This window comes from Phymastichus coffea, unplaced genomic scaffold (genome assembly GCF_024137745.1).
Source record: "Phymastichus coffea isolate CEN01 unplaced genomic scaffold, Cenicafe_Pcof_1.1 PCOF00007, whole genome shotgun sequence".
Taxonomy (NCBI): domain Eukaryota; kingdom Metazoa; phylum Arthropoda; class Insecta; order Hymenoptera; family Eulophidae; genus Phymastichus; species Phymastichus coffea.
Window position 1 is genome coordinate 3,451,266 of NW_026706818.1, and position 15,944 is coordinate 3,467,209.

At 34.2% G+C, this 15,944-nt stretch overlaps 1 protein-coding gene across 1 annotated transcript in view; it reads right to left on the reverse strand.

Moving 5' to 3' along the window:
* The window catches only part of LOC131669013 (uncharacterized protein CG5098), a 396,487-nt gene that overhangs the window by 295,987 nt on the left and 84,556 nt on the right, over positions 1 to 15,944 (reverse strand). The window contains exon 2 of the mRNA XM_058943567.1: positions 13,653 to 14,911. Within this exon, the coding sequence (XP_058799550.1) occupies positions 13,653 to 14,649 (997 nt within the window). The 5' untranslated portion in view covers positions 14,650 to 14,911. The remainder of the gene's footprint in view (positions 1 to 13,652; positions 14,912 to 15,944) is intronic.

Consider the following 15,944-nt stretch of genomic DNA (forward strand, 5'->3'; position numbering starts at 1 on the left):
GTTCTTTGTCGTATAGCAATGTCAAAAGTTTTCTATTTTGATCCGGGTGAAATACTATGTTTAAAATATAGATATTATGATATTATCACAAAGCCTATAGAGATAGGCTTTGTGATTATCATGCAGCTCTTTTGAAATCTCAAGATCTACTTCTAAAATATAGCCAACCTCATTGTCATTGGAAACATTCAAAAAATTGGACTCATCAATGTTAGACATCCATTTAAATTTCCCATACGAAAGTGATTATATCATTGCCCATCCGTAAAGATTATTAACGTCAAAATACATCAAAATCTTGCTTTACTCTTCTTCGTTAAATTCTGCACGTATATATTTATTATAGACTTTTGAATATCTATTACAGTATTGGCTGATACCTCCACGAATTCCTTTTTGAATAAATAATATCATACGAGATTATATTAGTCAATATAATATCAGTCAATGATTTTTTCATCTCGTATCTATATCCGTTAAAAGCTCAAGCGTATCACCTATCTGACATAACATCCCATGTTAGTCCAGGTGTAGTGTAATAGTGTGCTGGGTCTAGTACGTATGCCTCTTTACAAGTTTACGGAAATTTATAAAAATATCAGTTAAAAGTAATACACCTGTTTTCAAATAGAGATCAGAATACTCGCCTAAATCTTTGATGTCAAAGGTATTCCAAACGTTTTGTGCATGCTCGTAGTCGTTAATAGAAATATCTATATCTGTTAATTGACTATGGAATTCTTCGATAGAAGGCAATTAATTCCATTTTAATCTATCATAATTACTAATATACTCATATGGAAAAACACTGTTTCTTTTGAGTAATAAAATTTATGCTACAGTGTATTTATCTTTCCCAAATTCACACTTTACAATATCAATCTGAGGTAAAAATATCGCTAACATATCTAAAGATGATGGCATAAAAGACTATTGACAACTTCTTTCGTGACAGATATATACCGTTCCTTATTTTTTGCAAGAACAGTGATTGCTTCCTCAAAGTCTGGATTAGTAGCGATTTCCGTTATAATAAAATGTGAGTTATATCTAGTCATGTTATGAAAAACTACAGTTATAAAACTAGTATTTTATAGTTTAAATTTCAACAATTGTGAGCTACGCTTCTAAATTTATGAATTAAATGACAGTGACCGCTGACTTTTCTTTCTTCATAAAATCATAGAAGCATAAAAAGTTTGATTACACATGTGATACTTTTTAGCTCTGTTAAATTCAAATTAATCAAACCAAATAAGATTGATTTTTATTGCATTATCATACATTCGCTTGATTGGGCTAACAATATTTTAAATTATTTTCAAGCCAAACTGTTAGTGTTTCATCTTCATTTTTTATTTTTCTATATGATTTAAACACTGATTTACTATACATTAATTTTGCATTTTACATAAAAACCTACACGGAAAGCTTCGTAGCTCTTGAAAAGCTCGACCGCTTGTAACGTGTGAGTCCATTTAAACTCATAATTTGCGCACTTCGTGACGTGGATGATCGATCGCTCGCTTGCGTGGAAGAAACAAAATTATAAATGGCACTCTAAGAAAAAAATTTAACGTTTGTTAATTAGTGAAACTTTACGAATTGATGAGTGACAAAAGCATTATGTACGTAATGAAATCAGGTCGCGTAACTAAACAAAAGCAAAGCAACTCGAATTTCTCGATTAAACGAAAAACACATAACACAAACACTAATACAATTGAAATAGGCCGTTTGTTTAGAACTTACTGTAAAGATAAACATACTTCTTGGCCTCCTCATAGGGTTATGCGCCTAATAAGAAGTTGCATTTTGGTATACCTATAAGTGATGAGGTGACTAAAATTTTGAAATTCCCTGCTATTCGACCGCTTGACCGTAAAGTTATGATTGCGTTTGTAAAGCAAAATATCGAAAAAAGCTTTAAAGATCGTGCCAAAGATCAAAGGCCATCTAAAATAATTATTTCACAAGGTGATCTAGTATTGCTTAGAGTCAAACATTTGTCTAATGCATTAGACAAGGTTACAAGGAAGTTTTTTGACTTGTTTGATGAGGAACCTTTCAGGGTTGTACGAGATTTAGGACATAATGCATATTTGTTGGTAGATCCAAACGATGAAAACGTTGAAAGAGGTATCTATAATCGCTTAAATTTACGGAAATATTACACTCCTTTAAACGAGTAAGAAAAGAACATTCAAGTTGCTTGAGGAATAATACTCACGTGATTAATAAATGGAAATGACTGTATAATCAAATGTAAGAGTTGTGTAGCGAAAAACGGAAATGCGTATGCGTAAATAGCGTAGAGTGGGTAATGTATGGAAGTATGAGTGTACGAGTATGTATTGTACTGCGTGTGGTTTGAATATGATGTGGATTTATATAATGAATTAGGAAAACGTAGGAATGTTGATGCGTAGAATGAGCTCGTGAGCGTTATAGTACCGGTGCGTTTAGATAAGAGTTGCAAATCAAGTAGCATAAGCTTTCGATTTCATTAACTTAAAGTTTAAGGCGATGCGATCTAATGGTTGGTTAGTTTATATAAAGTAAAGCGATATAATTGTTAATTTTGCGTTTTAAACGAGCTGAGGATATGTGTTTATTCATTTGATGGCTTGAGCTTTTGGCTGATTATATGGGGAAAGTTTTAGGTTTGACATCAGGGTTTTTGGGCGCTCTCGCACTTCACGCCCAAAATAGGGGAGATGTTGTAACGTGTGAGTCCATTTAAATTCATAATTTGCGCGCTTCGTGATGTGGATAATCGATCGCTCGCTTGCGTGGATCAATATTACCTGCAGACAGAGTCCAGCCGACGCTGCTGGCTGGCTGCTCGTACGGTTTAAAACCGAACTCACTCTCTCGTTCGGCGACCGCCGTGCGCTACACATCATCGAGTTCGCTTAAGACTATCCACAAGAGGATGACGCTCAAAAGGTAAACCTCATCATTGTCGTGTTGCACTCTGGGGATCGTCGGGCCAGAAGGATCGCCCCCATCAAGGTCTTACTTTCCACGCACCACGTTACGATCTCGCTTGTGGTCTCTCTTGGTAGCGTGCGGTGTCGGACAAGTAGAACCGCTGTTAGAAAAACGACGCCCCGTTCATGTAAGCGCATCTTGTCATATATAAAACGTCGTGGCAATATTCGATTTTTTATTGACAATGATAATCAAGATTATCTAATGCGAAATATTCTATAGCGCGTCGAGTTCAAGCGAGTCCGTGTGTATAGATATTTATAATGTGAGAGCGAGATTTATCCGTTTATTAAATATGATTATAGGGGGATGAGGGTACTCTGAAAATTTACTATGAATTTTTTATAATAAATGTATATATTGAAAAGAGAAAGATGGAGAATCGTCGAATTCATATTTAATATAATTTCTACCACACACACGCTTTCCTTCACTGTCTTGGGAATTCTTGAGTTTCTTATCTGGGATTTTTCATATATCATTTTATTTCAAAGGTTTATATTACTTTGTTTATCATGAACAAAGAAGGAAAATTATATGCTATACACAGGTTTCAATAAGCATTCAAAGTCTGCATAGAAGATAAATGAAACTACTTCTTTACGTTTGAAATATTTAAATTTAATAGTTGAATAAATAGATAGATCAACTTTACATTTATTAATTTCCGAACAGTCTATATCATGTTTGTTCAGAGCTTCTTCATTTCTAAAATAGTGAAGACAACGTTCACAAAGATAAGTTTTTTCTATATGTTGAGTAATTTGACTGCGCATAAAAGCAGATAAATTTTTAATTCATACTTAGTGGAATATCAGTGTGAAATTTTCGTCAACTTTTTGTCCACAAGGTCTATTATTTTTGTATTAATCAACATATTTTGTATTAAGAGGAAGTTAATGTGTTTAGTTTGTCTTGAACTCATTTCATAGTATGGTGAGACTTCATATTTTTTTTTCATATATAAATTTATTGATATATTCTTTAATTTTTCAAATTTAGAAATACTCTTTATTTTTCTAGGGAAGTTTATACCGTCCAATTGCATTCTTTCTCATAAAGCTTATAAGTTTTTACTCTATTACTATTTTGCTTGATTGTATGAAGGCACGATAATACAGCCTAAAACATTCATTGTCTTCTTTTTTAACATTAATACACGTTTTTCTGTTGATTAAGTATGACAGTAGTGGAATATATGAGTTTGATGTAAGAGGATTATACTTATTTATATTAATAGTGAGCCCAACGATATTTTTTAATAACCAGCCTAAGGCTTTTTCTGTAAATTCATTTATATTATTAAGTAAAATGTCTGAGAGTATTTTCAAATCACCTATTAAGGTCAGTAATCTTATAAATGCAAACATTTATAGTATTGAAATACTTGATTTGAATAGTTTCTTCTTGATGTTTCTTTATGATCAATTGTGCTGCCATTTCTAAATTTATCATTATAGCATTATAAATATCCAGAAATTGTGGTACTTGAATTCGTAAGAGTTAATTTGTAGCAATTAAAAATATTTGTACGTCTAAGTGACTTTGATCAACTATGCATGCTGTCTTAACCCATTAAGGCCCATGCCAAACCTGGGAAAGATAGCGCCAAACTAACTATGCCAATCGTAGCTAAATCGAAAAAAAAAAATACCCGTGTTTTTTCTTTTGCCATTTTCAATTGTTTATAAAAAATTATTTAAACAAATTATCAAAAAGTTATTATTTTCAAAAAACTGATAGCGGCAATCGATTCTACGGGAAAAAACATGAAAGAAATGTATATAACGTTTTTTTGTGAGACGTCAATTTGTTTAAGAAAATAGGACAGAAAGCTTTGAATTTTCACAAATTGTACATTTGGAAATTTGACTAACATAGTAATTGTTGGGTTATGAAGTTGCAAAGAGTTTGGAAATTTTTTTTCTATTGAAACCGTGTTAGAGATCACGTTTGAGTGGCGGGCTAACGGTTTTATGTAATATTATGGATTCAGTTTTGTAACAAAACTTAATCCTTTGTTACCAATTCTTTTGCGGGGTAAGTGAGGCTCTTTCGCTCATGACAATTGAGAGGGAAGAATGAGGGGAGGCTGATAAATAAATTATACACAGACAAGAACCAAATCTCACTTACAACCTATTATTATTAATAATCATTCACACTGAACAAACGCGCGCATAACATAATCTAAATTACCGACTAACAAACTAAAAATCGAACAATAAACTGCTTAAGATAATCGCAACTGAATATTTCGCATTTCACTAATACCAAATCGCACACTTAACCTATTACAAACTTACTTAAAACTACGCGGACTAATACCGGGAAATTGCCCGGCACGTGGGCGCCTGGACAATTCACCGGTCGCAACTTATATCACTACAAATTAACCTTAGCGCGAACCTTCAGATAGCCGGCACGTGAGTGCCAGGCTATCTCTTTCACCGCGCACCGGTCGTCGCATCAACAGAGAGAGAGAGTGTAGAGAGAAAGAAGAAAAGAAAGACTTGACCTTTTTTTCTTGTTCCTTGCAACGTCGAGAATCCTGGGCGATGTGCTGCCGCAGGACGTACCGGCCGTCGTCGCTGGTCAGATCGTCGCTACCCGCTGTCGCTGACCAGGTCTCCGTCGGTGGCGTTGACTCTCTTGGCAGGTGGGCTGGCTGTTGTTGCTGGCAAAGCCGTTGCCGGTAGGGTTAATCGTCCTTCCTTCCGGCTATCTCAAACTGCTCTCTCTGCTGGGCTCGGACTTCCGCACTCTAGCAAGACTAGGCTTAGACTCCCTCACTCTCGTAAGGCTCGGCTGCGACTCTCTCACGCACTAATTCTTGCGCGCCTCTTGCAGTCGCTCTGCGGCGCTCGCTCCTCTCCCTACCTTGACCTATTAGTTAGGCGGCACGCGACGCGTCGCTTATCGGTCACGCGTTGCGCGCCTGCCATTCCCTGCATAGGCCTAATACTCTCTTTCTCTCTCTCTCTTTCTCTCTCTCTCTTTCTCTCACTCTCTCTCCGCGCTCTTCAACTTTTCTTGCGCTCAACTGCGCTGGCTCGTCCTTGGCGCTGAAACAAAAGACCAAGTGTTAGGCGCATACTTAAATGCGCCCAACGTTGGCCACCACGCTTAGCCGAGTGGGGGAGGGAGAAACGCGGACGAGAGACGGGCAAACGGCCTGCTCTCGTCACAGTTTTCATTACAAAAGTTTTTAGTATATTTGGACATTTCTAGTACATTTATTTTACAGTTATTTGTTTTTGGAACAAATTGACATTTGACAAAAAAACGTTATATACATTTCTTTCATGTTTTTTCCCATAGAATCGATTGCCGCTATCAGTTTTTTAAAAATAATACCTTTTTGATAATTTGTTTAAATAATTATAAACAATTGCAAACGGCAAAAGAAAAAATCGGGGTATTTTTTATTCGATTTAGCTACGATTGGCATAGTTAGTTTGGCGCTATCGGCAATAGATTTTGCTTGGGATTTGGCGTATACACATGTACCTGACAGACTTGCAATTGTTTATAGCCGTTTTACACTAACAAATTGACGTCTGACAAAAAAACGTTATATACATTTTTTTCATGTTTTTTTCCCGTAGAATCGATTGCCGCTATCAGTTTTTTCAAAATAATACCTTTTTGATAATTTGTTTAAATAATTTCTTATAAACAATTGCAAACGGCAAAAGAAAAAACAGGGGTATTTTTTTTTCGATTTAGCTACGATTGGCATAGTTAGTTTGGCGCTATCGGCAATAGATTTTGCTTGGGATTTGGCGTATACACAGGTACCTGACAGACTTGCAATTGTTTATAGCCATTTTACACTAACAAATTGACGTCTGACAAAAAAACGTTATATACATTTCTTTCATGTTTTTTCCCATAGAATCGATTGCCGCTATCAGTTTTTTCAAAATAATACTTTTTGATAATTTGTTTAAATAATTTCTTATAAACAATTGCAAACGGCAAAAGAAAAAACAGGGGTATTTTTTTTTTCGATTTAGCTACGATTGGCATAGTTAGTTTGGCGCTATCGGCAATAGATTTTGCTTGGGATTTGGCGTATACACAGGTACCTGACAGACTTGCAATTGTTTATAGCCATTTTACACTAACAAATTGACGTCTGACAAAAAAACGTTATATACATTTCTTTCATGTTTTTTCCCATAGAATCGATTGCCGCTATCAGTTTTTTCAAAATAATACCTTTTTGATAATTTGTTTAAATAATTTCTTATAAACAATTGCAAACGGCAAAAGAAAAAACAGGGGTATTTTTTTTTTCGATTTAGCTACGATTGGCATAGTTAGTTTGGCGCTATCGGCAATAGATTTTGCTTGGGATTTGGCGTATACACAGGTACCTGACAGACTTGCAATTGTTTATAGCCATTTTACACTAACAAATTGACGTCTGACAAAAAAACGTTATATACATTTCTTTCATGTTTTTTCCCATAGAATCGATTGCCGCTATCAGTTTTTTCAAAATAATACCTTTTTGATAATTTGTTTAAATAATTTCTTATAAACAATTGCAAACGGCAAAAGAAAAAACAGGGGTATTTTTTTTTTCGATTTAGCTACGATTGGCATAGTTAGTTTGGCGCTATCGGCAATAGATTTTGCTTGGGATTTGGCGTATACACAGGTACCTGACAGACTTGCAATTGTTTATAGCCATTTTACACTAACAAATTGACGTCTGACAAAAAAACGTTATATACATTTCTTTCATGTTTTTTTCCGTAGAATCGATTGCCGCTATCAGTTTTTTGAAAATAATAATTTTTTGATAATTTGTTTAAATAATTTTTTATAAACAATTGAAAATGGCAAAAGAAAAAACACGGGTATTTTTTTTTCGATTTAGCTACGATTGGCATAGTTAGTTTGGCGCTATCTTTCCCAGGTTTGGCATGGGCCTTAATGGGTTAATACGATTTTCAAATGCGAAATAAATTGGTCTTCAAATAACTCCATTTCCTTGAATTTTATCAGAAATAGACTGTAATAGTTGTATACTCGTGCTAATTCTTATAGAATTACTCAAATTGACTTCAAGAGAATTCTAATGAAAAGCACAAATTTAACATCTTTGTACAGGGTGAGTCATTTTAATCTATGAACCCTGATATCTCAAATTCTATGCAGAGTACTAAAAAATAATTGAGACAAAAGTTGCTTAATACCAAGAGGGCTATATTTTGGTGACCTTAAATTTGACCTTGAACATGATGAGTCAAGGTCACTCCAAGGTTAATGTTTTTTTACTAGGAACCCTTAATTTTTATCTCAGATTCCCATACTGCGTTATTTCTAGATTCAAATCATGTAATATATGTGGGGTCCAAATGATCCCCACCCTACCCCCAAAGTAATTTGAAGATCAACCTTACTTTTGAAATGGGATCCCTCATTTTTCGTCGCAGGTTTGAATTATACGTGAAATTATACGTTCAGATGATGGGATATTTATAGGGTTCAAATGATCCCCACCCCACCCCCAGTCATTTCAAGGCTATCCTTACCTTTTTAATGGAAACCTCTATTTCTCACATCGAAATTGGAAAAAGCGGGAAATTATTCGTCCGGAATAATATTCACAGGTTTGTTTTCGTGACCTTCAGAGGATTAATTCAAGAGTAAAATTTTAAAAAGTTGGATAGTAATTTTTTTAAGTTCTTTAACGAAGCAGTCGCTGTGAAATTATCTATTTGGAACTTAACTTAAGTGTGACACTGTTGACCTTGAAAGTAACTCAAATAAGAAAATATCAACTTGTCCCTTCCCCCTTTCCTTTTTAACGTTCTTCTTTCCACTTTCTCCCTTACTCATTACTTGCCTAACCCTACCTCTCGTATTATCTCGCTCCTCTTCCCCCTTCCTCTCACTTCATGTGATTAATTATATAAAGCTGTTTAACCATGTTCGATTTGAAAAATGAATAAATTAAAAATTATTGGTTTCATCTTAAAGAACTTAAGATTTAATTAATATTTATTTAATTTTAATTTCAATGCAAAAAAGTGTAGATGTAAATATCTTCTACTTATGCATTGCAAAATAATAAATTCCGAGGACAATTTTCCAGTATTATTGTTAATACGCAAAGTCATGCATAATATTTTCATAATTGTAAACTAGAAAGTTTCTGATTGATATTACTTTTTTCTAAAATCTTGTATTCATTATTAAAACTTGAACAGACTATTACATATGTAAGTTAAAGTTCCAAGTCCTTGAGTAATTTTGAGCACGCATTCTCAATAGAGATGGTAGATTATATGCCTACTGAAATTGCCGATATGATAATGATTTTAAGGAAATGTCATAACAATTATGCCGCTGCATCGAAACTGTACGCTGAACGGTACCGAGACCGAAGACATCCTACCGATATGACAATAAGAAACTTGTCTAAAAGAGCACATACCGGACAGCTGGTGCGCCAACGCCGACATCATCAACACGATGACAATGACGTGCAAGTATTGATTGTTCTAGCAGCTGTTCATCTTGATCCACACATTAGTACCAGGCAGATTGAAAGAGAAACAGGAATACCACAATGTACAGTCTCAACAATTTTAAGAGTCCATCACTTTCACGTTTATCACATTATTCTGACGCAAGCCACGAGACCACATCATATTTTAGCGTGTGTTAATGTCTGTAAATGGATTTTGCAAATGATAGACAGTTAGTGTATGCGTTGTTCACACTTTTCCGTTTTGAGGGTGGCACAGCGTAATCAAACATTACCACCCCTCTCTCTGAGCGCCAATAGGTTGGCATAGCCCACTGTCTTTCACTCCTTCGCTTTCAAGTACTTTGGAGATCCGGAAGTCAAGTTTGCTACGACATCCCTGACGCTCACAGTGAGTCGGAGCCTTTTTAATCTAAGGCGGCGACCTCCTCGAAAGGGAGTACCGATCTTTTCAAAGTTCGACGCTCAGGGAGGGCGGAACTAAAGGCTTGACCCTCGATTTGGGCGCGACGGGACTCTAGTTGTCCCAACGTCTACCGTGTCGGAAGCACGCAGCATACAAATCTTACGAGATTTGCTTGACCTGGTACCACTACCCTGCACAGGCCAACCCAAATTGGGATGTCAGAAGAGAGACTCAGCTAGGACAGCCAGAGCAAGTTTCTAAGACGATAAACCAGCTAAGCCTTCCCTCCTGGACTCACGTTTGAAAACATCCCACCCTGCGTACCTGTATTAAGGGATTGCTCCCACGACTCACAGGTCCATCGCTTCGACGTACCGTGGCACGTCTCCCCATTGCGTTTCGGTCGTCCCCGCTCACGCTGGTGGGTATCCGTCATTCGAAAAAGTTGTTTTCCGGTTTTCGCCCTAATTTCGGATTTCGCTTTCTATGGAATGGCTTTTATGACTGGTTGATACTGATGTTTGCTCTTTTGATTTAATATTTTTGACTTTTAGGTCAGGGCGGGGTCTCGTCTAGCCGACAAGACGATTCCCCAGGCAGTTTTCAACATTCATGCCAGTCATGCCATACATTCGAATCAAGCTCCGATATTAGGCTAAATCGGGTATTCGAACTCGCGTTCAAATGATCGAACTTCGGAGTTTAATTCTGAAGTTCGATGCTCAAAAATTATCGTTTAAAGTCAAAGCTTTGATAGCTTGCCAAAATTCAAAAATTAGATTAGTTATTGTGCAAATGATAGACAATGATCCTCATTTCTTTCAATATGTACTTTCCTCAGATGAAGCTATATTTCACAGCGATGGACAGCTCAATAGGCATAACTGTCGCTATTGGTCGAACGAAAATCCCTCCTGGTATAAAGCTTTGGACCATCAAAATCAATGGAGTCTAATGGTATGGTACGGAATAGTAAATGGCTATTTAATTGGATCCTATTTTTTTGACGGAAACGTTGATAGACATACTTACTTAGAGTTCCTACGGGATCACCTGACGAAACTGTTAGAAGACATTGACTTAGCAACGCGAGTAAGAACGTGGTTTCAACATGATGGTGCTTCAGCGCATTTTTTACTCGTTGTACGTCAGTTTTTGAATGAAAACTACAATGGCAGGTGGATTAGACGACAGTTCGCAGTGGAATGGCCTGCTTGCTCCCTGGATCTGACATTGCCTGATTTTTATTTGTGGGGATACTTAAAAAATGTTGTTTATGCTCTAAAGCCCACGACCATAGACGATATGAGGCACATAATTCGAATAGCTTGTGAAACCATACCTTGAGCGGTGTTGCTTATCACTGTGGATAGTTTTGAAAGACGAATACGATTGTATATTGAAAACAACGGAGGAAACTTTGAACAGTTTATTCGTAGCTAATAAAATCAATTGTGGCAAACGTGAGAGGCAAGGGAACTCACGTTAAATAACCATCTCGAATGTGAGAGGCAAGGGGACTCATTTTAAATAAACACCCCAACCGTTAAGGGCAAGGGAACTCACATTAAACAAGCACCTTGAACGTGAGTCAACCCTTTAATAACGCTTCTCAATACTCTCTCAATAATCTCTCAATGATACCTCAATAACCCCTCAATAATGTCTCACTCAGAAAGCTACTTTTACTGCGACTGCTTCGTCAGAAAACGTGAAAATTATTATCTTACTTTTTACAATTCTCCCCTTAAATCGACCCTCGAAAGGTCACGAAAATAAACCTTTAAATATTCCGGACGAATAATTTTCCACATTCACCAAATCCGGTGTGAGAAATAGAAGTTTCCATTAAAAAGGTAAAGATGACCTTGAAATAACTTTGGGGGTGAGATGGGGGGTCATACGGACCCCATAAATATCCCATCATCTTAACGTACAATTTCGCTAGAATTCAAACCTGCGATGAAAAATGAGGGGTCACATTTAAAAAGTCAGGTTGACCTCGAAATGACTTTGGGGGTAGGAAGGAGATAATTTGGACCCCACACATATTACATGATTTAAACGTAGAATTTAACGCAGAATCCGAATCCGAAATAAAAAGTAAAGTTTCTTATTTAAAAAAACCATTGACCTTGAAATGACCTTAATCCATCATATTCAAGGACAAATTTAAGGTCGCCAAAATATGGCCCTCTTGATATTGAGCAACTTTTGTCTCAACTATTTTTCTGTACTATGCATAGAATTTGAGATATGGGGGTTCATAGATTAAAATGACTCAACCTGTATAATTGCTCTATTTGAATTATGGCGTTTATCAAATTTCTTAGAATAGATTTCAAGTTAATTTTGAAACATAAATTTCAAATATAAACTTTTTATGCATGTTAATAAGTTATTAACCGTTGAAACTTAATTCAGAAATATATTCACAAATAATTTTGTAATACACCATTGTAAAATCCAGTAAAATGAAGCCAAACACAGATACCAATTTCTTTTTTTTACCGTTAACAATGGAAGAAAGTTAGTTCTGAGCAGTTATAAAATTTTTCTATTTAAAAGGTTTAACAAAAAAAACATCAAAGTTAAATTGAATAAAGATCATGGTAGATCTACACCTGTGTTTGCAATTGTTAACAACTGGGTAAATCATTTTAAATGTGGCCGTACATCCATAAAAGATGAAATCGTTCGGGACGCCTTATGGATGTAGCTATTTGCAAAATGATTAACAAAATCCACAATAATTTAAAGTGAGCGACGAATCAAAGTGCGTGAAATAGTTGAGGCGACAAACATATCACAAGGTATAGTACACTCATCAATTTTGCATGAAAAATTGAGCGTGCTGAAAATTTTTGAAAGATGGATGCCGCATTTTCTCATACTAAAAAATAAATGCAATCGTGTAGTCGACTCTGAGGCTGTTTTGGCGCTTTTCCGTCGTAATCCTGAAATACGTTGATACTTAACTTTTGACGAAAGCTGAACACACTGCTATATTTCAAAGGCGAAGGAATAATAAAAATAATGGACTTTGGTGAACGGGCTAGAAGTAGACGAAGACGGTAAAATTATCTGACAAAGTGATGTTCTTGGTATTTTGGGATACACGTGATATCTCTGCATCGGTTACTTATAAGAAAGAAAGGTAATATCAGGAAAGTATCATGCATCGTTGATGCATCGGTTGATTGAAGGAATCAAGGAGAAACGTCTTCATTTGAAAAAGAAAAAGGTCTTCTTCCATCAAGAATATGTACGACTGCACACCTGGACAGTTTTAATGACCAAAATTATGGAATCAAAGTTTGAATTATTACAACATTCACCGTATTCTCTAGATTTGTCTCTCAATGACTTTTCTTATTTCTAAATTTGAAAAAATGACTTGTCGAATGATGTTTTACATCAAATTACGAGATTATTTCCCAAACAAATGTTTATTTTACGGAACTTCAAAATCTTACTTTTTGGATGGTTTACAAAATTTGGAAAACTGTACACAGCTAAAAGAAGATTACGTTGAAAAATAAATCTACCAAAAGAAATTTGTTTTCTATCTTTATCTAAGTACTTATTGAACGATGAATTCATAAACCAGGAGAAAGTAGGTATAGTTTGTATAATATGCACGAGTATACTACAACAGGAGGTTATTTAGCATTTAGAAGTAACTACTTCTATCAAAAGGTTATTACGTTTCTTGATGAACTATATGTAAAATCGATTACTTACCACGATAATCTAAATTATTTTGATGGCGATTTAGACTTTTACTCTTCCCTAATATTGTATTATTCTGTACTTTTCGTTTTTCCTTGTTTTTTTCTTCATCTTCTTCTCTAGGAACATTTACGATTTCAACGTGAGTGGTATTCATTTTAGAATTTTTCAACTGAATTATTGGGCCTTTGTATTTTAAATGATTCCCATTGACAACTTCTGTAAATGATTCACGAAAATGATCAATTTTGTTGTTTTTCTTTTTATTAATATTTTTTCCGTTTTTCAGCGACTTTTTATATGATAGTCGATTTTTTTTGTTTTTAATGGAAGATTCAGATAATGAATCTAGAAATTTTTTTGTATTACATGTATTTTTCTTTTTATCTGGATTTTTTTTCGCATTTGATAAAGATTTTTCATTTCCTTGTTGGAAAAAACCATCATTAGCAATATTTGATACGTTATTCACAAACGATAACTCCTTTATATTTTTATTTTTTAACATGTTCTGCTTATTGGATAGGTTAGGTCGTTCAATGACCATACCTTGATTATTTATACGTTTTTCGTCTCCTTCGATGATTCCGGCAAACATTTTCTCTAATTGAGATTCCACTTCATTAAAAAGAACCGATTTGTTTGATTTGTAACAATGTGAAATAGGTTCTCGAATAGAATAGTTAAAATTATCGCAAGATTTTCTTCGAATTTTAGGTATTGTTGTAGTCGTTCGTGTACAGCATTCACTATTTCTTCTTATTCTTTTAATAATTTTTATTTTTTCTGAAGATTGAACAAAAAATATGCTTCTTGTTTGATGTTTATTTTCTAATGCTCTTTCATTTATGATAGTAGAAGTAGTATTTGTATTGAAATTTTCTATTTTACCGGATAAAGTTATTTGTTGTTCATTTTTATTATATTTTTCAATATCAAGCTCTTTCCTCTTTTTGATATCTAATTCCGACTGTCTTGATTGCAATGATTTGTCAAGCAACGATTTCATTTCGTTATATTCTGTATTTTTATATAATGATTTGAGATTTTTTTTGTTTTCTAATTTTCTTTTACTTTCCTTTACTGTTTGACATCTGTTACACTATTTCTAGAATATTTTACTTAAATTTTCATTGATTATCACGTTAAATAGCAAACTATTATCGGAATACTTAATGGACATGCGCTTCTAGATTCCTTTTAACTCACCGTGTTCATTTCATTATTGTTCAAACCATCTGTGGAAGTAGTTTCAACATTTTTCATTTTCCCTATAAATGAAAGAAGATAAAGAATTAATTTATTTTTAAAGCAATACAATAATACTAGTTGAGTTACTACAAAGTAAATAGGAAAGGACATTATAGTAACATAGTCAATTTCATTTCATTCACCATCAATCGTAAATATTTTTTCTAAAATTTTAAGTTTATTTGCATATTAATTGATAGAAAGTAAAATGTAGCAGGAATTATATAAGAATATTCTTTTTAATATTTGACAAGTATCAATGATCATTTTTCAATAGCTTAAAGGTGTGTTAGTTAAGTGGACCAGCCGGTGTTTAATAATAAAACTTGAACGTTTCCTTTGTTAGTATATAAAAGTCATCCTAAGATATCGTCATGAAACTTTCTACATCTTGAAAGACTCCATATAAGCTTTTATTTTCATTGTTGAGAATACTGAAATTTTATTTAGCATCTCTAGAAAGTTTCTTTAATCATAATATCTTTTTTTTTCAGATTAACTTTACCACATCTTTCTGAACGTTACAACGAAAAAAATCATATTAGGAGGACACGTTATTTTTATTATTCTATTAAATGACTCAAACCGATTTTCAAAAAATATTTTTTTCATGTTTTCGACCAATTTAAAAAAAATAAACAGTTTACAATTTTGGAAAAACTGGTTGACAAATATGAAAAAATAATTTTTTTTTAAAGTCGGCTTCACTTATTCTATAGCACATATTCTAACGAAGATAATCAAATTTCCCAAACTAATTTCCGTTCATTCTAATATTCAAAAAGACGTAAAAAGTCAATTTTTTTACTACATAAGTTGTAACGATTAATGGAACCTTCTAGAGACTTTGAATATGATTTTAGTACTCATGGATGAGAAAATAAAAGCTCTTAGTGAGCCATTCAAGATGAAAAAGTTTTCGTGACGATATCTTTATTAGGCCGATTTTTATATGTTAATAAACAAAAGTTTTAATTTTAACTATATAACACCAACTGCTCCCCTTAAAGTTTACAATATAATATAATACAATGAAGTTTATTATACACTAAT